The sequence below is a fragment of the Suillus plorans genome (assembly GCF_016647745.1).
Source record: "Suillus plorans strain S12 chromosome Unknown HD556scaffold_18, whole genome shotgun sequence".
Lineage (NCBI taxonomy): Eukaryota > Fungi > Basidiomycota > Agaricomycetes > Boletales > Suillaceae > Suillus > Suillus plorans.
The window spans coordinates 246467-268970 of NW_024537402.1; the positions used below are offsets into that span (position 1 = coordinate 246467).

The 22504-nt window shown below is 46.2% G+C and overlaps 3 protein-coding genes across 3 annotated transcripts; all 3 read right to left on the minus strand.

Moving 5' to 3' along the window:
* Positions 1-9995: 9995 nt before the first annotated feature.
* Positions 9996-10829, minus strand: HD556DRAFT_1234065 (uncharacterized protein; the record flags this gene model as incomplete). The annotated part of the gene is made up of 1 exon (XM_041297639.1): positions 9996-10829. The coding sequence occupies one exon, from the start codon at positions 10827-10829 to the stop codon at positions 9996-9998; it is 834 nt and encodes a 277-aa protein (XP_041162047.1).
* A 2697-nt stretch (positions 10830-13526) lies between these two features.
* Positions 13527-14266, minus strand: HD556DRAFT_1306883 (uncharacterized protein; the record flags this gene model as incomplete). The annotated part of the gene is made up of 5 exons (XM_041299969.1): positions 13527-13574; positions 13711-13799; positions 13853-13878; positions 13975-14108; positions 14144-14266. 5 exons carry the CDS (start codon positions 14264-14266, stop codon positions 13527-13529), a joined length of 420 nt encoding a protein of 139 aa, XP_041162048.1.
* A 6212-nt stretch (positions 14267-20478) lies between these two features.
* HD556DRAFT_1306884 (uncharacterized protein) lies at positions 20479-20793 on the minus strand (the record flags this gene model as incomplete). The annotated part of the gene is made up of 1 exon (XM_041299970.1): positions 20479-20793. The coding sequence occupies one exon, from the start codon at positions 20791-20793 to the stop codon at positions 20479-20481; it is 315 nt and encodes a 104-aa protein (XP_041162049.1).
* Between the last annotated feature and the right edge of the window lie 1711 nt (positions 20794-22504).

Sequence of the window (22504 nt, forward strand, 5' to 3'; positions counted from 1 at the left end):
CGGGACAGTTAAAGAAAACATCGAGTCAGTCAATATTCCGCGTTGCAAGCACATACAGATATGATCAAACAACTGATTTTAATTTGTGCTCACAACTATTTGAATTCCGCGAGCACGGACACTTCGGGACAGTTAAAGAAAACATCGAGTCAGTATACTCAAAGTCAAAGGTCCGCGTTGCAAGCATTCAATTTGAAGGAGAATGCGCCATGTGAACTTCAGAATGTCAGAACATATTTGAGTTTGGAGAGTGACACGATCAAATTCAAAACAGCCCGAACATATTCGATCTACCGTGACAATATGTACAGATGCCACTACACAATAAATCCGGGCCAGATGATCCCATCCTCCGCTCAATCTACTATAATAGCACTGCTAGGAGATGAGCCATTGTTTTGCATGGCGGGTTTATGTGCTAAAAATCAAAAAAAAAATAGAATCAGAGCTTAGGGAAGAGCAAAGAACTCACCAGCGGTACCAGGCTCAGACTTATATTCAGGAGGTTCGTCAAGAATTTGAGCATTGCAAACATAACACTGGCGGCAGTGTGCATGCAAAACACAAGCAGGGCAATCATTGGCAGTAAGAGGAGAGGGTGGTTCCACAGTGGAATTGTCGTGTGCTTGAAAGATTTCTGTATGAATAATCAAACAGTGAGTGTCAAGGAACAGAATTAGAGTTTACCCACTATCCTGGTCCCTGATGAGTTGCAGAGCGGCAGCGAGCTCATTGATGGTGAAAGTTAGTGGCTCCACTGAGGATGGAGCACACTGCTGGACGCAGACTGTACAAGTGTTATTATTGGAATCACTCATTTGAAAATGAACCAACGATCGATGTCGTATAGCTACTAAATGGGGGTGAGGGCGGTAGCTTTTCATTTTGGACTTTGTCATAGATTATATATATAGTGCGAAATTTAACTCCGATCCAATGTACTATAGGAATAGAGGAACATGATTGGTCCCTTGTCGATGGCTGAACCTTAATGAAGGCTCGACTGTATGTTTAGTTTGGTCAGACGCACCTACAACTGCCCAAAAATCTGCCAACCGAAAGCAAAAAAAAGTAAGCAACGTTTAAAATCCTACTGATATGCTGTGATCAATTACGGCACTTTAAAGCCTTCCAGCCGATTAACCGGACCCAGACCAAAAAAGACGAAGTAAGCGATGACACACGCCTAGCAATATGCTGTCATTGATCACGCTACCATTATGACAGATGGTTGGAACCCAATGGACCAGCGCCGAACAACAGGATTACTTAGAGTCTCAATTCAGCGAGTTCCTGAAACAGCAACTTCAGGGTACTTTGTTGAACTTCTGGCCCACCGTTAGCGTAGAATTCTTAAATCGATGGCCCAAAATTGATGTGCTATACCCAGACAAGACGCTGGCACAGCTCAGTGAGGTCGAGAACGTGGAACTGGCAAAGGCAGTCGATGCGCGTAAGAAGGTTAATAGATTTCACAATGATGAATTTGATTTTTAATTGAAAAAATGCTTATTTCAAAAACAGCAACTCAAGAACTGGTTCAATTATAGATCTCGCAAGGGTGGTCGGTCGCAACTCAACTCACTGATGAAATTGATTACCAAGATGATTGGCAACAAGGCCAAAGGAACTCGGGTTCACACCGAGGTGGAAATATTTTCGAAGATGAATTACGACACTACTGTACGGTCGCAGATTAAGGAGAAAATCGAGTCTGGGTTGCTCATGACTAAGAACAAGAAATTGATGGCAATCAGGGAGTCGACGAAGGTGGTGTAGGGATTCATTTCTGGCTGGGCTTGTAGAGACTGTTTTTACCTTACCTTATGTTGGCACCTTTGTAGCTTACATAAGCAAGTTATCTTTTCACCAGTTATCAGTATGAGTCTGAGTCTTCAGCAGTTTTTCATGATATTTCCTCTCCTCTGAGCCTTGAGCCTGGTCCAGAAACCCTTTAGGGTCAAATAGCAGCTAGGTTCTGCAAGACCCAACATTGTTCAGACTCACTCTCTGAATTGTTGTACCTTCAGTGGCATACGAGGCTGCACCGCCAGAAATTCAGTCATTGTGCAGGGCAAAGGCTGCCGAAGAACGTGAAGCTAAGGCTTCTGCCATGGTTTCCGAAGCTACTGCAACCAGAACTTCACCTACTACCAATGCGCAGTATGCAAAGTAAGCAAAAATTGTGTGTCTCCATGTCTCAACTTACAGTGTACACTATATCAGGGCACTAGAAGACTGTATCGGCCCAATATCGCAATTTTTTGATGCAGTAAGACAGCTAACAGGTTGGGAGTGGACAGTTATTGGTGGAGGCCCTGATCCTCGCCTTGGCAGCATGCTTAATGTATCGAGGTATGTATAATTTGATATGTACATTTATTATTCCTAACACTGATCATTTTTAGCTACCACACGGGTGTGAATCAATCCGGCCTTACGTGGAAGCAGGCGACTTCAAATTTTACGGACAAACATCTCAACCCATACTTGAGTTATCTTGGGACAGTTTTCAGTATGTATTTGATTCGTTTATGTAAAGAGTCATCTGCTAATGTAGTGTACAGCTGAGGATGACAGGAAGAAGCGCGCATTAGACTATGTGCCCCCTGCGGAACAAGAAGAGACCATGGCTCCACCGATGTTGGATGCGAGTACCTCATTGCAGGTAGCTCTCTCATCACCTGGAGTGCCTGAGGACCTGTTGCCCTTCGACTTGCCAGGGCCCTCACGTCTCAGCTTGCAGGGATTTGACGACCCGTACTCTTGGGTTTTTGATGCCAGCCTTCTCAGCCAACAACCCTCACCACCAGGACCTCGGCCTCAAACACCCACACTCCCCGCATTTCCATCAACATCATTGCTACCTACCACCTTACTGCCTGATACTCTCATCACATCGTGGAGGAAGGAGTCCGAGCTTTGGAATCCAACGAGGACTTCGACCCTGACAACATCTCCTACCGCACCTTTGACCATACTGCCAACGTTCAACTTCAATGGCTGTTCTTTCCCCACCCCTGGTATCACATCCAGCATCAATCCACCGGAAATCCCAGTTCCTCACCCCATAGCAACTGACCTTCTCTCTGATGACTCTGTCATTCGTCCCGCCGCCGCTGCAGGCCAACTCACGGCACTCACAGCTGTCACCGATGTTGACCTCATTACTATGGATGCACCTACCGCAGCAGCTACCTCTCATGTTCACCCTGCTGCTATGGTCCAGGGGAATGCTATAGAACTCGCCGCCATGGAAACAACTACCACGAACGCACCTACTGTACAAGTTGAAGTACAAGCCGAAGAAGACGAGCATGTGGCCATAGACCAGGGTGTTGTGAGGGATAGTGAGGGTGGTGAGAGATGTATCAAGCAGAGGCGTCCGCGAACAGCACCCATTCAACCTTCTACTAACTCCTCAGTCAATATTCCTCTTCGAAAGACAGGTAGGGTTCGCCACGAGTCCACACGCATGGCACAAGCAAACATGATAGGTGAGAGCGCGAAGAGACTGTGAACAGGCGATGCTGAGAACACTATTCAAAAGAAGTATGTGCTCTTCCTGTGGTTGTTGGATGGCGCTAATTTTATGAACAGGAAATGCAAATCCGGCACCTGAGTTGCCTACCCATCAAGATATTGTAGTAATGCGTTCATTATATCACTCCATACCATACTGCATGTATTGTGATAACCCTTAGGGCACCATTGACTCATTAATGCACATTGACTTCTTGCTGCAATTCTCTGGATATGTTAGACTTAGTGAAAATTTCGTGCACACAGCGCTATTTCATTGTAAGTCATATGTGCAGCACTGGATATACTAGTGGGACTTGGCAAAATTTTGATTCGCACAGCTCTGTATACACATTTGTACATACTACTACAGACAGGACTTAGTAAAATTTCAAGTAATAGTAAGTGGCAAATCTCAATCCCTCGTTCGGCATCACGGACTTACTCGGCATCAAGGAAACATCATGAGAAAGTGTGAAGCTTCAGAGGTGCAAAGAAGCCGGGAAGGGTCACGCACCTGCTCAAAAAGGGCGAGACCAAAGGAAGAAGCCAAGAGGGCAAGCCAGGAAGGAATTAAGACGCTGGGAAGGGCGCGTACCTGCTTAAAAGGGTGAAATCGAATATAGAAAACATTGTGAGAAAGTCTGAAGCTTCAGCGCAGAGGTGCAAAGAAGCTGGTGTAGAGACTCGTGCCTCTCAATGCCGGACATACGGCCCTATGAACCACATATTCCTTACATATTCCAGCTCTTATCCGAAGGATCAGTCATACGCACTCGCGCGCTTCCGTGCGCGTCCGTGCGCCTCCCCTTAGGTCTTCTTGCGCCTACCCGTCCATCCGTCCGTCCTATGTCCTCACTGATTTACTGGTGCGTTGTAGAAACAACAATACAGAGAGGAACAAATGATGCTCCTGACTGTATCTGAAAATGTTGTAAGGTCATGCGTTGCCTAGTCTGCTATACCTGAGACGACAAGTGCATTCGACCCTAAAGGGGAAGCGAGTGCAGCAAGGATCTAGTAGTGCGCGCCGAAGGCGCTACTGGTCGGCTGATGCGAAGCGCGAGAAAGCGCGCAGGTGCGCGCGAGGCGTGGGAAAGCGAAGGTACGCGCGAGGCGCGGGAAGCGCGCGCGCGCGTGAGCGGAAACAAGTGAGAGTAAGTGTGAGTTTGCTTAAGTGGTGATATGATGCAAGACAAGAGATGCAAGAGCGAGGTGCCAAGGAATAGATTGCAACTATATTCTGCTAGGTAGTAGATGGGTAAGTGGGAGGTCCAGTTGAAAGTCGGAAAAGTCCGTAATAGTATGTAATGCTGGCGCTTATATACGGCGCCTAAGCGCTGTCACGCGGAGCCGAAGCGCTACCGAGTAAGGTATGTAAAGCTATATGTAAGTAAGGGTCCAAAATAAAGGTGGAACGATACACAGATAAGAGAAATGGAAACATACGCACTAGAGAACTTGGTGGACAGTGGATGGATGCTTCCAAATGGCTGGCGCTATAGGGCACTCAAGCGCGGGAAAGCGCGCGCGCGTATACATAGTAAAGCGCGGGAAGTCGTGTGCGCATGCTGCGCCTTGCATGGGAAAGCTGCGCCTCGTAAGGGAATAGCTGTGGATAGCACACAGAGTGATGCTACAAGTTCGTGCTATGTACTCCCTAGTGAATACTGCCATATCATGCAATGAGAGGCATGAGTCTCTACAGCGTTATTCTTATCTCTTTCACTGAATTGACGTGCACTCGGTCCGATCCTCGCGCTTACATACAGAAAGTCTATCTTAGACTTTAGATTATATTTAGAGTTGATATGGTTACTCGGTTTGGTACCGCGCTTGGAAGCACCGCATAGTGCTATCTCCCTTCTTAAATAGAGGGAAGTTCTTTTTACTTCGGTTACTACTTTTCCCCCCATTTATCTCAGTATACTGCAAGTTGTATAGTGCACCTTAGTACTTGAAATCAGATTATACTTCTCCATCTGCTACAGCTCGTGTCTCCACTATACTTGAAACCACATCCCTTATCACTCATAAGTGCGCTTCCGCATATGCGCGTGCCCCTCGCATCTCACGCGCCCTCGCATCACTCACGTGCGCCTTCGTGCGCATTATCTTCTCGCGCCTACCAGCGCCCATCTAGTTGACAGAGTTTCCCTCCACCTTATTCACGAGGAACTTCTCTCAGTAGCTGTCCTTTGGGTCGAGTTGTATTCTCGTATCCAGGTCTTGCTGTAGAGCCCCCTTCTTTTAGTGTTTTCACCCACAGTCAAGATTCCTCACCTTCACCGGGAAGGGGCGCGTACCTGCTCAAAAAGGGCAAGACCAAAGGAAGAAGCCAAGAGGGCAAGCCAGGAAGGAATTAAGACGCCGGGAAGGGCACGTACCTGCTCAAAAGGGTGAAATCGAATATCAGAAACATCGTGAGAAAGTCTGAAGCTTCAGCGCAGAGGTGCAAAGAAGCCGGGAAGGGGCGCGTACCTGCTCAAAAAGGGCAAGACCAAAGGAAGAAGCCAAGAGGGCAAGCCAGGAAGGAATTAAGACACCGGGAAGGGGTGTACCTGCTCAAAAAGGGTGAAACTAAAGATCTTAAATGTCATGAGAAAGCGTGAAGCTTCAGCATAGAGAGCCGGGAAGGGGCGTACCTGCTCAAAAAGGGTGAAACTAAAGAACGGAAGCATTGTGGGAAAGTGTGAAGCTTCAGCGCAGAGACGCAAAGAAGCCAGGAAGGGGTGTACCTGCCCAAGGGAAAGCATGAAGCTTCAAGGCAGAGACACAAAGGCTTGATGCTTCATGAAGCATCAAGCTGCAGATGTCAAGGAACTAGACACATTATGCTTCAAGGTGTGTCTCTTATCACACACTTTGAAGCTTCAATATGACAGTATTGCCTGGTTCGACCCTAAAGGGGAAGCGAGTGCAGCAAGGATCTAGAAGTAGGCGCTGCTGGTTGGCTGATGCGAAGCACGGGAAAGCGCAGGTGCGCGCAAGGCGCAGGAAGTGAAGGCGCGTGCAAGGTGCGGGAAAGCGAAGGTGTGCGCAAGGCACGGGAAGCGCACACGCGCGTGAGCAGAAATGAGAGAGTAAGATTGAGTTTGCTTAAGTGGTGATATGATGCAAGACCAGAGATGTGAGTGCGAGGTGCCAAGGAATAGATTGCTACTATATTCTGCTAGGTAGTAAGTGGGTAAGTGGGAGGTAAAGTGGAAAGTGAGTTAGTTGAGTAATATTATGTACTGCTGGCGCTTATATACGGCGCCTAAGCACTGTCATGCGGAGCCGAAGTGCTACCGAGTGAGGTATGTAAAGATATATGTAAGTAAGGGTCCATGATAAGAATAAAGGTGGTATGATATGCAAATAAGGGCAAATGGAAATACACGCACTAGAGAACTTGGTGGACAGTGGATGGATGCTTCCGGATGGCTGGCGCTATAGGGCGCTCAAGCGCGGGAAAGCGCACGCGCATATACATCGCGAAGCGCGGGAAGTGTGTGTGCATGTTGCGCGTTGCACAGGAAAGCTGCGCCTCATATAGGAATAGCTGCAGATATCATGCAGAGTGATTGTCATATCCCGCATTCCGGACCAACATCCGACGACGTTCCCACGCCTCATCCGGACCTCCGGACCTCCTGTCCATGTCTCCAGACCCAATCCTCTATCCGTCCGGATCCCTGTACTCCTGCATCTGATATCTGGATGCCAGATCTGATATCCACATCTCCGGATCTCCGGATCTCCGGATCCGACCTATCTGTCATGTCCGAACCCAAACCTTAAATCAGCGCCCATCCCCTTATGGTAATCACCTGTCTCCGGACTTCCGAACATCCGGATCCGACCCACGTCTATCTTCCTTGCCTTTTCCCTTTGTATGTTCCTGTCATATCCCACGTTCCGGGTCCGGACCTATCACACTCATCATTTCTGGATTTCCAGATCCGGCCAACTTCTATGTATTGTCCGGATCCGACCCGCGTCTAACTTCCGTGCCTTATCCCTTTGGTATTTCCCTTATCAGTTAGTACACTTTATTTTCCGTCCCTTATTCATTTCCATCTTCATTTTACTAAGTTCCGATAGACTAGTGATAGTCGTCCCATATGTTTTCTCCATAGCTTTACATAGCCTCGCACTGCACTTACTGTTCTCCGTTATGTCCTCAGTAGTATATAAACCCTGTACAGTCTCTGTAGTTTCCTCAGTCTGAATATCATACACATATTAGTCCTCGCACTAGTCTTCACACTAAGTCCTCGTAACAGTTCTAGTCCTCTGACTTAGTCATTATCCATCTCAGGCCTAGGGAGGAATTCCCTAGGCCGGAGCTCTGCTCCTCTGCTCCTCCGATCCACCATTCCTCCAAGTTTCCGGAAGTTCCTCCGGAACTTTCCCGCGGTCCTCCGGACCTATTCTGCTTCGGACTTTGTCCTTGCAGCCTTTCCTCTGTTTGCTTCTACTCAGGACTTGTCCTGAGTAGCCATTACACATATCCCCGTCAGGATGAAACTCCATCGTAATTTCTGGAAGTTCCTCCGGAACTTTCCCGCACTCATCCGGAAGTTTCTCGCACTCGTCCGGAAAGTCCTTCCGAAGTTTCCCACGCTCCTCCGGAAGTCCTTCGGACTTCACTGGGCTTTCTCCGGACTTCATTCTGAAGTTAAGGGCACATACTCGGGTAAGGGGCGCAGCGCACGAGCTGAAGCCAAGCCCCTTGGAATCAGTCCTACCCTTTGTGCATGGTCTTAACAGTGATGCTACAAGTTCGTGCCATGTACTCCCTAGTGAAAACTGCCATATCACACAATGTGAGGCACAAGTCTCTACAACGGCCTACTGTCGTCAGGGTGATGTACTCTGCCTCTGCCGTAGAGAGAGCAATGAGAGGCTGCTTGCATGCACTCCACACGACCGGACCACCATTAAGTATGATGATGTACCCTGAGACAGAGTGACAATGAGCCTGTGATGCCCAATCAGCATCTGCATAAGCTTCCAGACCGCCTCCACCACCACCCAGGGTGATCCCATAGTCAGCTGTTCCCTTCAAATACCTAAACACCCATTTGGCAGCCTCCCAATGGGCTATGCCAGGATTGCGCATGAACTGCGACAAGGTTGCTATACTGAACGCAATGTCTGGTCGTGTGCTTGTAGCTGCGTTCATCAGAGATCCTATTGCGCGTTGGTAAGGGACATTTTTCATCACCTCGGCCTGCGAATGAGTGGCTGGCGAGTGAGCATCTGAGAGAGTGGTGCCAGTTTCCATGGGCGTGTGTGAGATGTTGGCATTGGTAAGGTTGAAACGTTCAAGGATAGTATCAATGTATGCGTGCTGGGAGAGTGTGATAGTGTGTGCCTCATGGTCTCATTGAACCTTGAGGCCGATGTAGGAATACAACACAGAGTGGGGCTATACAAAGATGGCTCCAAACTGATATCTTTATGTTGTGGTCTTGCACTGCCTAGTCTGCTATACTTGGTGAGACAAGTGCGTTCGACCCAGGGGTCTGCGGTCTGGGAATAGTTTTGGGGGTCAGTGAGTGATGTGGGGTTAATAGTACAAGCGCGGGAAACAATGTCCGAAGGTATAATTATGATGTCCGATGCAAAAAGCGTCGGGTCCGATGTTTTTGGGGTTTCGGGTTATCGGGTTCGGGTTCGGGTTCGGGTTGTTGGAAACTAATAGTAACACTATAGCAAGCATCGGGAAAGCGAGAGGTATGCGCAATAATAACAATGACTGATACGGGCGGTGAAGGAACAATGATATTCGCAATGTCAACTAAGAACTACGAAATATCGGGTTTGACCCCTAAGCGTCGGAGAACGGCTCTCCTCTACTTGGATGATGGTAATGCTATGGGGAGTCCAATATTTATGTAGATATGTAGAAGTCCAGAACCATATAGGCGAAAGTAGTAGCGCAATAATTTCGGGTCCGATGTCCTATGTAATAAGACATGAGGTGCTGCAGACATGTAATAATGTGGTCTACAATGTTAGCGATGGGAAAACAAGTAACTATGCACCTAGTGGGGCTAGCAAAGGGACACAGGACATAGGTAGGACGAGTGGGCACGATATCCGATAGTCCAATGCGACATCCGATAGTCCAATGTCCAACGTCCAAAGTGCGAAGTGCGATGTCCAATGTCCGATGATTTTCGGGTTCGGTGCATATTGAGTCGGATATGATAGGGAATGATTCGGGTAATGATTAGCATTCGACACACATCGGAAATTAGACCTCTACGAGGCCACAGAGATGTCAGTCTCTACAGCATGTAAGTGCAGCGCGAATTACGCAGCGTGTGCAATAAAACCGATGTATCGTCAACCATTCGATGTTTGAGAATGATATGTCAAAAATTGATTAGAATAAGTACTCTGTGTTATCTTGAGCAAATTCTGACCTTGTAGTCTCTTTCGTTATCCCTCTTGTTGCGCTCGTCCCAATATACCCTTTCTCACATGTCCTTTAGGACCTTCTCATTGACAAGAGATAGGTCGTAAGGACCAACTGAGGATTTGACCACTATGTGCCAGTGTTTACGTTGTTCTGATTGATAAACCAGCAGCGATTTCTGGGCTATGGGATCCCTCAATGAGTGAAACTGGTGAACCTGGATGTTCATCCAGAATCGTGCCATCATCCTTACTCTGTCTTGTGGCCATTCCGCTTCCTCTATCGCTGTTAGGAAGCGCGGACAAGCTTGGCAGAACTCCTCAAAGGGTAGATTTTCGTCATTCACCACTGCACGAGCACTCCTCATGGATGCTGACGAGACCCAAGCTGTCGAACCATCCGCCAATGTCGAGAGAATCATAGTGTCATTGTTGACAGTTTTCTTCTGCTTGGCTTCATCTAGGCCATCATTAGTGAAGTACCAGAGCTCCACATACTCGCCGTTGTCTAACTTCCTCAACACGTAGGAGCATGGTGTGATGGTCAGATCGTCCGGTATGCCGGTTTCTAGGATTGGAAGAAACTTGTGCTTGTTTTTCTTCTTTTCCTCTTTGCATGCTGTTTCCTGCTCCTCAACCTTCTCTTGATTAAGTCTCTCTTGCTCGTCTTCATTTACCCTCCGAAGATGCTCTTGCTGTTCTCTGTCATTGTCGACTTGCTGTTGCCATAACACCTTGATAGCATTATTGTTGGCTTCCCAGATGTTGTGGAGCAATTGCATGACCTGAGCTTTGGTTGTGTTGTCATTGACTAGTTGCGCTTGAATATTGGCGAATACTTCTGATACGTAGTCTGGGCATATGTTAAGATTTGGATCGTTCCAGATTCTCAGCATATTGAAATAAAAAAGTTAATTCTTATCAAGTAAGAAAGAATGCGACGCAATGGGAGAGTCATCGAATGAGTGGAGGGGTTGCAAGTACTAACGTGGTAGTACAAAGCAAGAAGGTGGGAAACACAAAGGTCCATGTCGCCACATACACTTAATTCTATCTAAGTCCTCATGCCTCAAACTTAAAATAGAATACAACTCAGCTTTGGAGGTTGCTGAAGTCAAACAGGAATGGGCAAGAAGGAGGGTATATTTGGAAGACATGTACGACCACGAATGGTGCGTAAAATGGAGCTGTGGATGCATGATATAGCACTATGGTTAGAATAGCGAGAAGGTGCAAGCTAAAAAGAAGAAAAGAGCACACAGGGTAACACTTGAGTGTGATTTTGGAGGGCTGTTAGTGTGCGAGCAGTGCAGGGTGATGCCAGAGGGTGTGGTTGGGCACAGTTGGATGCGGTTAGGCGCGGTTGGGTGTGTTATTCAGACTGTGATGGCAGCTGTAGAAGAAGTCTGCATAAAAAGATGTAAATACACATTGGCAGATTAAAAAAATTACCTAGACTGATTGGTGCACTTTGAGGGTGCATCATGGATGTGAACATGCTCATTGTTGAAATGGAGCAGCAGGACGATAGGGCTGAAATGTCACCAGCGACCAGGCACCCCAATGGGCTTGGTGACTTGAAGTACCTGTGAAGACACCACCTGAATGAGGTGGTAAGGATGACCTGCAGTATGGACTGTACACTTGCCTCAATCTTATCCTTATGCATATGAGTGGCTATAGGTGGCATGGGTGTTGTGCAAGAGGTGCTTGAAGGTAGGTGTTGGCCTATTGAGAGGTTGGATGTAGACATAACCAGTGCAGGGCACTCCTGCAACCCCGTTGAAGGGAGTACATAGATTCAGAAGCACATAGGACATACAACCCATGTTGAGTCCAGTACACAAATCAATCATGCGACTCACAATACGACATGAATTTGACATGAATTTGACGTGAATTGTTTGTGAATCATATGTAGAAGTTTGTAGATCAAGTTGAGAAGCTAGGTACTACTAAGTTTTGACCAAGTTAGGACTCAAGAGCATCTCATGAGCATCTGGAGATGCTCTTAAGAAGCTTAAGCAGCCAATCAGATGCCAAATAAAACTCCAACCAAAACATAAAACATTGATTGTGAACTGAGTATTAATGATAGTAGCACCTTGAATGGTCTGAAATAACATCATAGCAGTCCCTATATATCACAAGACCATCATCAAGTATCATTGTAAGGCAAATGACCCAGGACACTGCAAAATACAGTGTTATGGACATTTACCTTTCAAGAGTTTGAGGCTGGCTAGTAGCCTTAGTGTCATATCCCGTGTTCTGGGTCCGGACCTATCACACTCATCATTTCTGGATTTCCGGATCCGGCCAACTTCTATGTATTGTCCGGATCCGACCCACGTCTAACTTCCGTGCCTTATCCCTTTGGTATTTCCCTTATCAGTTAGTACACTTTATTTTCCGTCCCTTATTCATTTCCATCTTCATTTTACTAAGTTCCGATAGACTAGTGATAGTCGTCCCATATGTTTTCTCCATAGCTTTACATAGCCTCGCACTGCACTTACTGTTCTCCGTTATGTCCTCAGTAGTATATAAACCCTGTACAGTCTCTGTAGTTTCCTCAGTTCGAATATCATCTTAGACTCTGCTCATTCTCTCCTCCGTCCGACTTGAGTTTCTCTCTCGTCGACTTCTGCTCGTCTTAGGATTGACTCCTATAGACTCATCACCTCCGCCTCTACCTTTGGTAGTCCTCCGCTGTTTCCTTTCTAGTTCGGACTTCGTCCAGATTAGTCTTATCTCTTGTTCCCGAACGTCCGCTGGAATTCCCGCGCATCGGACATCGGACTCCGGACATCGTCCGGTAAACCTTCGGACATCGTTTGATAGCCCTCGGAAGTTAGGGACATGTACTCGGGTAAGGGGCGCAGCGCACGAGCTGAAGCCAAGCCCTTTGGATCCGACCTTTGAGCACGTTCTTAACACTTAGGACTGAAACTCATCTCACTGCGTCGACAACTTTGCTCTCCTGCATTGTTTGAAGCCACTGCTCCCTGCTGCCTCATATCTAATCACCTTACTGTCAGCAGAATTTACATGCAGATACTAATGTATAAATCATATAGAAGTAGCTATTACAAAAACATGTATTCTACTACTACAGTCTACAGATAATACCATCCTACCCATTCCTTGCCATGAGAGCAAGAGCATAGCCAACAATTGATGAAGAGGTCCACAACTGTGCAGCAGGAGATAACAGGAAGGTGGCAAGGTGTGGTGGAGGCACTTGGGTGCTGTGGGAGTTATCCACAAGAGGAGACAATGCACCAGCTACTTTGAGCCTTCAGCGTCAACAACTGTCGCATCCCTCCTGACTCTTGTATCCTCTAAAGTATATTGTGGTTGGCATGGAGGCCCCACCAGCTTCATACAGCGCAACAGTTTGCCATATTGAGGATCCCATGCGGTTTGAGTGTTTGTACCGCACCATTGACATACCCTCTCTCACTGAGAATGAGAACTCCACCAGGTTCACAAATAGAGTTCAGTCAATTGAGGACAAAAGGATTGCCAAGTACCACCTTGACAAACTTCCAGTTAAGTGCTTTGGACTGATGAAAGAACTCTTATGCCGCTCACACATAGTAGCCGAGCACTTTCTGCACCGAAGAGGAAGAAGACGCCTGTGATGGGTGGATTGGAGTGAAGGAACATCAAACAGTGAAAGATCGCACATCAAAACACAACCAACGTGACACACGCATGTGCCATTCGGATACTTCTTCAAATTCTACTCCAAATCCTAGCAGCCTTACGCACATCCATGCTATTGAACGTAAATGTCAAAAGTACGAAATTGAAGATAATTGATGACATATTGCAGATTGCACAGTGGATGCCTTCCGTTTCTGCACATACACATCCATTTAGATGTGAAGATACCAAAAACACAAGCACTCACTGATCACAACCACACTACACCCATTCCTTCACCCCCCAGCGTGTTCCAACAACTCTAACCCAAACTTCCTATCGCTGAGCACAAGGTGAGACATTCCAAGGCCTAAATACTACACCCCAGACCTGAAATGCATGTCTATAGAGGGATCGGGAGGTATGACATGAGTGTATGTAGATAGGTACTGGGAGGGTGCAGCTGTTGCAGAAGATAGGCACAGCATGGTGTACGCAGCACAAAAGTGAAAATAAGGCCAAACCTGGTTGAACACAGTAGTTTGAACAGATGACTCACCTCTCCCATGAGTCGGGCCTCAGCCTTGTCATTAGGGTGCAGCGACCACACAACATTTCCTGCACACCAAATCTTTTGGTCGTCGATCTCCTTCAGCTCTTTGGTAAGATCTTGGTGGTACATCAAGCAGCCGTTGAATTCGAAAGACTTGTGGGTGCATGGTGTAGAAGGCTTGTACGGTCTTGTTAAGCCCTTTGGGGCCTCATAAGACCTGAGCAGTTTTACGGATGAGGTAGGAAGAGTTAAAAGGCAGAAACTGACCTAGGCTGCCACACGAACAGCCATGAATGGTGTGGAGAATGGTGGAGACTAGGACAGCTGGTTATATTTGCAGACTTACTAGTATCAGTATATAACAAATACTCACTAAGGCACAGCTCTACATACCTGGGACAGGATCATCTGGCGAGGTCGGCAAGGAAGATAAAGTATCCAGAGGATCAGCAGAGGGCTGTGAGGCTTGAGGGAGGTGCTGCAGGAGGATTCTGGAGGAAGGAAGATGTGCTATAATTAGAACATCAGTGAGGCTGGGTCTCTTAGACTATATAATCTCAACATAACAATACCGTCTGAGAGACCTCTAATAGTTCTGAAAAGTGCTGCCTGAGGTGCCATGTCTATGGTGTCCTCATCTTCTAATGACTTATGAGCACTGTGCGAGAATGGATGTGATGTGCCCAAGTGATTGGTCATTGTCACTGATGTCTCCATCTTGAGTTTCCAGCTGCTCAGACTCTGATGATGGATCATTAGGAACAGAATCCGAGTCTGCAGGAGTTATAGTTACAGTGGCCAGTGGGGGTAGTGGGTCAGGGATAATTTTCCTTATGTGACATTAGAGAGGCTGCGTCTCGACACTGGGTGCCAAACAGGTGATGGTTGGGATGTGTGTCTACCCTGGGAAACTGTTACTCTAAAGCTCTGCCAACCAGGTCCGAGACCTCAGAACCCTGAATCCTAACTAAGAATGGCTCCTAGGAAGCCTCCAGGAAGCCCCTGATGCCAAACATCCTAACACAGATACCCCTCTAAAAATGCGACACTCTGGGGTCACTGACATCCTCACTGTGCAGTGACCATAACATCAGCTTCGTCGACTTTCTTGTTTTCCATCTCTGCTAGTAGGGTGCCTGTTCAAGGCAAGAACAAACATAGATGTCGTGCATGATACCATCCTGGTATAGGGAACCCTTCCAGGGTCTCCAACAAATAGGAGTTGGTTCGCTTGGTGACAACTTGACGTGGGGCTGACCAGCATGAAATGATTTTGTGGGAAGACTTAAAATTATTGTCAATGTCACTAGCATATGTTTGAACGAGCTGCCCAGGATGAAACAATACCTCACCTTGGTACGATGACAGAACTCGTTTGTTGAATGTCGCCTTCCGTCTTATGGCATTGGCCACTGCATTGCTGAAGGCATCTAGATGTTGTTGCATTATGTATACAGAGTGGACGTAAATGTCTTGTGGGATGACGGAACTTGTCGTGTCATCGAGCAGGGTGTGAGGGGTGTTATCAACAAGGCCCAGTAGTAACTCCTTGGGCGAGCAGCCTATACTGTTATAAAGATGTATCTATACTGTACTATAAGCCAGAAACTCTGATACATCATTCAGTTTAATCGTCCACTATCTGTTACGCACTCAAATAGGTCTGTTATGCGGAGCCCTAAGAGGGGCGTCGTCCGCTAATGTTCATGACATAACTGGAAGAGTCTGGTATAGCGAGTGAGACAGGCGACATCGAGTCGGCAGATATCACAGACATGCGTGTCATGTGACTTCTAAGATGGATGTCCTTGAAGTCACTGAAGTCAAAGTAAGGACTGTCTTGTCCTAATGATGACTGTTGATCGAGATAGACTTAGATGCAATGAGCACCTAAGAAAGTCATACTAGAGACAAGAGCTGAGGGAGCTCTTGAAGAAAGTAGTTTCAAGGGAAGATTGAGTAGATTCAAGTTAAAGAATCTAGTACAGGGTGACCGACTACTTATACTAAGTGGAAAGGGTTGAGGGCTGGGTTACCATACTGTAGGTAAGGGTAGAGGGGAAATGGAAAGGGGTATAGGTACGCTGGAAACACAGCCTAATTAGTGATGGGAGGTTGAATGTGGAATGAGACTGAGAAATGTTGGTATGACCCAACGGTAAAGATACAGTGCACAGCAAGTGCAAGTCAAAGGAGACAGAAAAGGAAAGCCACATTGGTGGCATGAGTCAGGACGAGTCATAGTGCCAAGGCATGTGCACACGTTGGTGCGTTATTAGAGATAAGGGCGAAGAGGAGGTGGAGATGAGGGATGGGAATGGTCCTGAGGATCCGGTAAATAGATATTCGGTAAAGGAGTGTGAGCCGGTAGATGGTGAGGGCGAGATGAAGGGAAAATGATAGGGTGGCCACGTGACTGATGTTACTTGTAATACTATTGAAACAGGATGTATCCCTAGGGCAGCCGCTTTATGGGCTTACTAATCATAAAAATGGAGGTTGAATGCTATATATGGACATTGTCCACCTGTTGACCCTTGCCTCCCATAGGACCCAATATTTGGTTCTTCTGCATTGGCTTCCATTGACTGGATCTTTCAATGAGCAGGTCCATTGAGGGCAGATCTCTCTTGAATCTCAGGTGAGTGCCTGTACCTGCCTGTACCTGCTTATGATCTTGTCTTTATAGTATTTTCATCTATCTTTTTGACTTCACCTAGTGCCTATGAGGAACTTCCCACACTTGGTATGTTTTTCTTTGCACATCCACTTGTTTTGTTGAATTCCTCCAATTTCTCAGTTCACATCCTTTTTTTCTTTCTCCTAGATGCACTGTCCTCATGTGCTTGCATTTTGCCAGGTTATGCTTCATCCTATCCGTCATTCTCGCCATGTAACTCACCACTTCAACTTCATCTACAAAATGTTCAACTCAATCCAGCTCGTTAAAACAAAGTATTTCACTCCAGCACTTCAACATCATTAAGGTTCTGCTTCATTCCATTTATCATCCTCGCCATTGTAACTGACCACCTCAACTTCATCTAGAACTGCAAATTCGGCCACAATGTTGTCAGGCGGACAAGGTAATCTCAGTATGAGATTTGGTCAAGAGTGGAGGTGTGCACATGAAGGAAATTTAAGTTTTATTGTGGTTTCGTGAGTGTCAATTGCCACATGACCTTTAGTAGTGTGCAGTATCTCATTTGTGATGTTCAAACTGTGTCCAACTATATCATACATGCGAGAAAACAATATATTGCGTCTTTTTGGGGAGGACATGTCTTTATTACAAGTACTATACTATGCTTGCATTACCAAAAATTAAAACGGTGCAGCCAAATGATGATAACAGAATGAGCAAGATATGTTGAATGAGTGACTCAGGACCCATCACACTTTTGCCCTCCTGTTAATTGTATCTAATCAAGTTGAGAATGAATATTGGATATAGCTGCAACTCACTTGGATCTGTGGTCTGAAGACATCTCAGACCAGGGGCACTTGTTTTCCTTCCAAGAAGCGCTGATCGCATTTGCAGTGTCGTTGCATGTTGATGGCTTGGGGATGTGCTTGGTCCTGTGTGTTTCAAGCACTGTTCCATCATTGATGTCTATGTCATCAAGATGGTTGCTTCCTGGGGTAGGTGCCGATGGATCCACATCAAAGGAAGGAGTTGTCGAAGTGAGAGGAAGTTTGCTAGTGAGTGACTCGGTGCTCGAGCTGATATCTGGAGGGTGACTGGAAGTAGTGACCGGTTAAGGAATATGAGAGATGGCGGGCAGTGTGTTCAAGATGGTGTCTGGAGGGGGAGTGGAAATAGTGTCCAGTTGAGGGGTGTGAGAGACGGCGGGCAGTATGCTTGAGCTGGTGTCTGAAGGCAGGGTGGCAGTACTAGCAGTGAACAGTGATGCAGGAGGAAAGTGGGACCATGGTAAGAGTAGCAATTTCTGATGCACCAGCTAGCGGCTCCAACCCAATCTGAATATCCAGATTGGAGAGAAATATATCTAAGTTTGGGTTCGTCTAGTCATCGCAGGTGTCATGCAAAGGGGGCAAAGGGGGCAAAGGCACCGTTGTGAGTGATTCTGGAAGGATGGGAGATTGTAAGAGGAGTCCATCAAGGGATGTATCGTGTTGCATTGATTGCATATCAGATTACTGTAGTGATACATCCCCAATGGACAAGGCATTAGAGACACTACCGCTGGTACCTGACGATGATACATCAATCATAGATAAGTAATGAATGATGCTGCTGGTACCTGATGATGATACATCCCAAAAGGACAGAAGCTCACTACCCGACTTATATATATCCAAGTATGACGATGAATCCCTTGTGTCACCACCAGTTCCACTACTACCCTCTTGCTGTTGTGGGCTCGATACGCTAGCCTCAGCTATTAAATTTAATGCCTAGTCAGTTCAATGAATTCAATTGCTCAGAAAAACTCACGGTGTACTCAATGTAAAAAGTCTTGAAAGGGCTTCATGACACTGGCATCAAACCCAGGGTATGTGGTGCTAAAGTTGTTACCTAGCTTCATTTGACTGACATGAAAACTGAACAAGTAAGATATGGTTTTATTTTTTTCAGTAAAATGCAAGCTTGTTAAGAACATGCTCAAGGGTTGAATCCAAAGGGCTTGGCTTCAGCTCATGTGCTGTGCCCCTTACCTGAGTATGTGCCCCTAACTTCCAAGGGCTAATGGACGACGTCCGGGGTCCGGAGTCCAATGTGCGGGAATTCCGGCAGACATTCAGGAACAAGTGATAAGACTAATCTGGACGAAGTCCGAACTAGAAAGGAAACAGTAGAGGACTACCAAAGGTAGAGGCAGAGGTGGTAAGTCTATAGGAGTCAATTCTAAGACTATCGGAGGATGATGAGAGGAGAAACTCAAGTCGGATGGAGGAGGGAATGAGCAGAGTCTAAAAGAATATTCGAACTGAGGAAATACAGAGACTGTACAGGGTTTATATACTACTGAGGACATAATGGAGAATCAGTCAGTGCAGTGCAAGGCTATGTGAGGCTATGGACGGAGCACATGGAACACCTAACACTAGTCTATCGGAACTCAATAAAATGAAGATGGAAATTAAGCAGATACGGAAATTAAGCATATAGTCCGGTTATAGGTATAACCGGATGACCGGACGCAGGGGCTACCTGAGAATGGACATACCAAAGGGAAAAGATCCGGAAGATAGAAGCTGACCAGATCCGGATGTCCGGAGATGATTGCGTGATAGGTCCGGGTCCGGAATGCAGGATATGACAAAGCTTACCTATAGATATCGATTGACCCAAGTGCTTCTGGAGACAGACCCCCAGCAAGGAGGGAGAATGATGTAATGAGACAACAATCACTGGACACTACATGAAGTAAGTAATCAGCAATATAAAATGTTGTGGTCTTGTGCGGCCTAGTCTGCTATACTTGTAGACAAGTGCATTCGACCCAAGGGGTTAGCTATCTGGTATTAGTCCAAAAGTAGTGAAATGATAAGTGATCAAAAGTCCGAGTGCAGGAAACAAAGTCTGAAGGTATAATCACAAGTCTGGTGCCAAAGTGTCAGGTCCGATGTTTTCGGGTTAGCAGGTTTTGGGTGCGGGTTCAGTGTGTTATGGAGAATAGTGATAGTGAATGTCAGGAAAGTGAGCGGTATGTGGAGATATTGATAATGATGGGTATTTCAGATAGAAAGAGTGGTAATATTCGCAATGTCAACTAAGAAGTACGAAATATCGGGTTTGACTACAAAGTGTCAGGGAACGGCTCCCCACTACTTGGATGATGAATAAAGCTTGAGGTCAGTCCAATATATATGTAAGTACGTAGAAATACAGAACCTGTAGGTGAAAGTAGCAGCGGAATATTTCGGGCCTGAAGTATATGTAAAATAAACATGAGGCGCTGCGGACTATGGGAAAACATGTAAAAGTGCTTGCTGCGACGTGAGTAATGTGTGAAATGATCAACTACGCACCTAGTGGGGCTAGCAAGACAGGACGGGACATGGATAGGACAAGTGCACAGGAAGATATCGGGTCCGCTGCGGCCGAAACATCAGGTCTGCTAGTCAAAGCATAGGGTCCACTGTCAAAGTGTTGGATTGAGTGGGAAGTGATTATCGTGCAACAGGCATTTGACATGAATCACGAATCAGCTGGATATGAGCATAGCGCGAGCTCGAGTGCTACAACGACATCCCAGTTGCTTCTGCCAGCCCTTTCAAGAATGAGTTAGTGACTGCTGCAAGTTTGTCGAGGTTTCTTTTCGAAGCGGAGGTAAGTTGGTGATATGGTGCCACTGAATGTAATTAACACGAGCTCACCATGAGTAATCACCACATGTTTGCCTCCATCTGATTTGCTTATCTTGGATTCTCTGCTGCTTCTGGTCTTTGAGATACTGCTTCACTTGGTCCTTGATATCAGGCGACTCCTGGGCATATAACATCACAGTCTCCTTCTTCACAAGAGTGACGTGTTCACCATTGGTAAGTGTCCTGTGTTCATGAGCAGCTTTCTCCAGGGATCCTTTAACAGTTGGCTGAACACGAGTTGTGTAGAACATTTTTGAGTATGCCTCCTGTTCCTGGAGCATGCGCATGGGCTTTTCACACTCAGTAATGCTTTGAACCATGGAATCGATCACACTTGTTGTATTTGCCTTCGCCTTTCTGCCCAATCTTGAACCTCCTAAGCTATTTTTAATCAAGTATATAATTTCTTTGTTGTATGTATTTAGTCACATCATTACCCATAGCCTAATGGGTGAATACTCACTGTCTTATGTGCATCATGAGCCGCACCCATCTCCATTGATGTCACAGGTGTCCTACCTGTGTGATGTGACCCAGTGAAGGTGAGGAATCTTGACTATAGGTGAAAACACTAAAAACCAATGGGGACTCTACAGCAAGACCTGGATATGAGAATACGACTCGACCCAAAGGACAGCTACTGAGAGAAGTTCCTCACTAATAAAATGGAGGGAAACTCTGTCAACTAGACGGGCATGAGAAGATAATGCGCGCGAGATGCGCGTGTGAGCAAGAGGTGCAAGGGTCACACACGCGTAAGTGGAGGCGCGCTTCGAGCGATAAGGGAAAGAGTCTTCAAGGAATAGCGGAAGCGCAGGTGACAGTTGATAAAGGAGTATAATCAGATTTCTAGCACATAGGTGGATTATACACTTTGCAGTATACTGAGATATGGGGGGAAAAGTCGTGTAAAAACTAGTCCTAAAGAACCCTCCCTCCTTTTAAGAAGGGGAATTGTGCCCAAGAATTATGCTATGTGGCGCATCCGAGCGCCGTACTGAACCGAGTAACTATATCAACACTAAATATATTCTAAAGCCTAAGATAGGTGTTCTGTATGTAAGCGCGGAAATTGGACTGAGGATACGTCAATTCAATGAGATTGATAAGAATAACGCACCAGTAAATCAGCGAGGATGTAGGACAGTCGGACAGACAGGAGCATGAAGACCTAGGGTGGGGCGCATGAACACGTGCATGAGATGCGAGTGCAAGTAAGATGTGCACAAGACTGATCCTATGGATAAGAGCTGGAACATATAGGGGATTATGTGGGTAAAGGGCCGCATATTTAGCATTGAGACGCATGAGTCTCTACACCGGCCTTGGTTCTGGGAACTCTTCAAACCATTGTTCACAAAGGTCGGCAAAGAAATTCTTGTAGTTCTTGCTTTTTTCACCCTGCTTTGCCTTGAATTTTTCATACCAAGGTTGCAACCATGCCTCTTGTTCAACTGGCATCCACCTAGGAGGGGCCATGGTGTTTTTGGATTTAGTAATATTCGCATAACAGTGATGTGTTTCATGTACGTTACACTGACTTGATATGTTTTGCTGGGGCAACTGAAATGAAAACTTTCAGTAAGGAGCTGTGTGTTATTTGTAACATGCCATCATTATCCCATGCATAAATCTCCCTCGGGCACCACCAACCAGGGCCTCACATGTAGTAAATCTCCCTTGCACACCAACCAGGCCTCATGTGTAAATCTCCTTCACGCACCAACCAGGGTGCATATACAGACTCAGGTATTTTCTTATTATATTTGAATGGATAGCGGTATTCAACCTAGGCATTCAGAACACGCAGTAAATTTCCCTTGCATACCAACCAATGTGTATAACTCCCTGGCACACTCACTATGGGCTGACCTCAATTGTACAACTCATCTGAAGAAAAAGCAAGAGCTGCTGGTAAGTATAGATAGGCATATAAAGAAAGGTATGTCATCAGCTAGCTACTGTAACTCCACTCATAAAAATTTTGTCTAGGAATACGAAATCTATAAACCAACAGCTATTCGCAGTGAT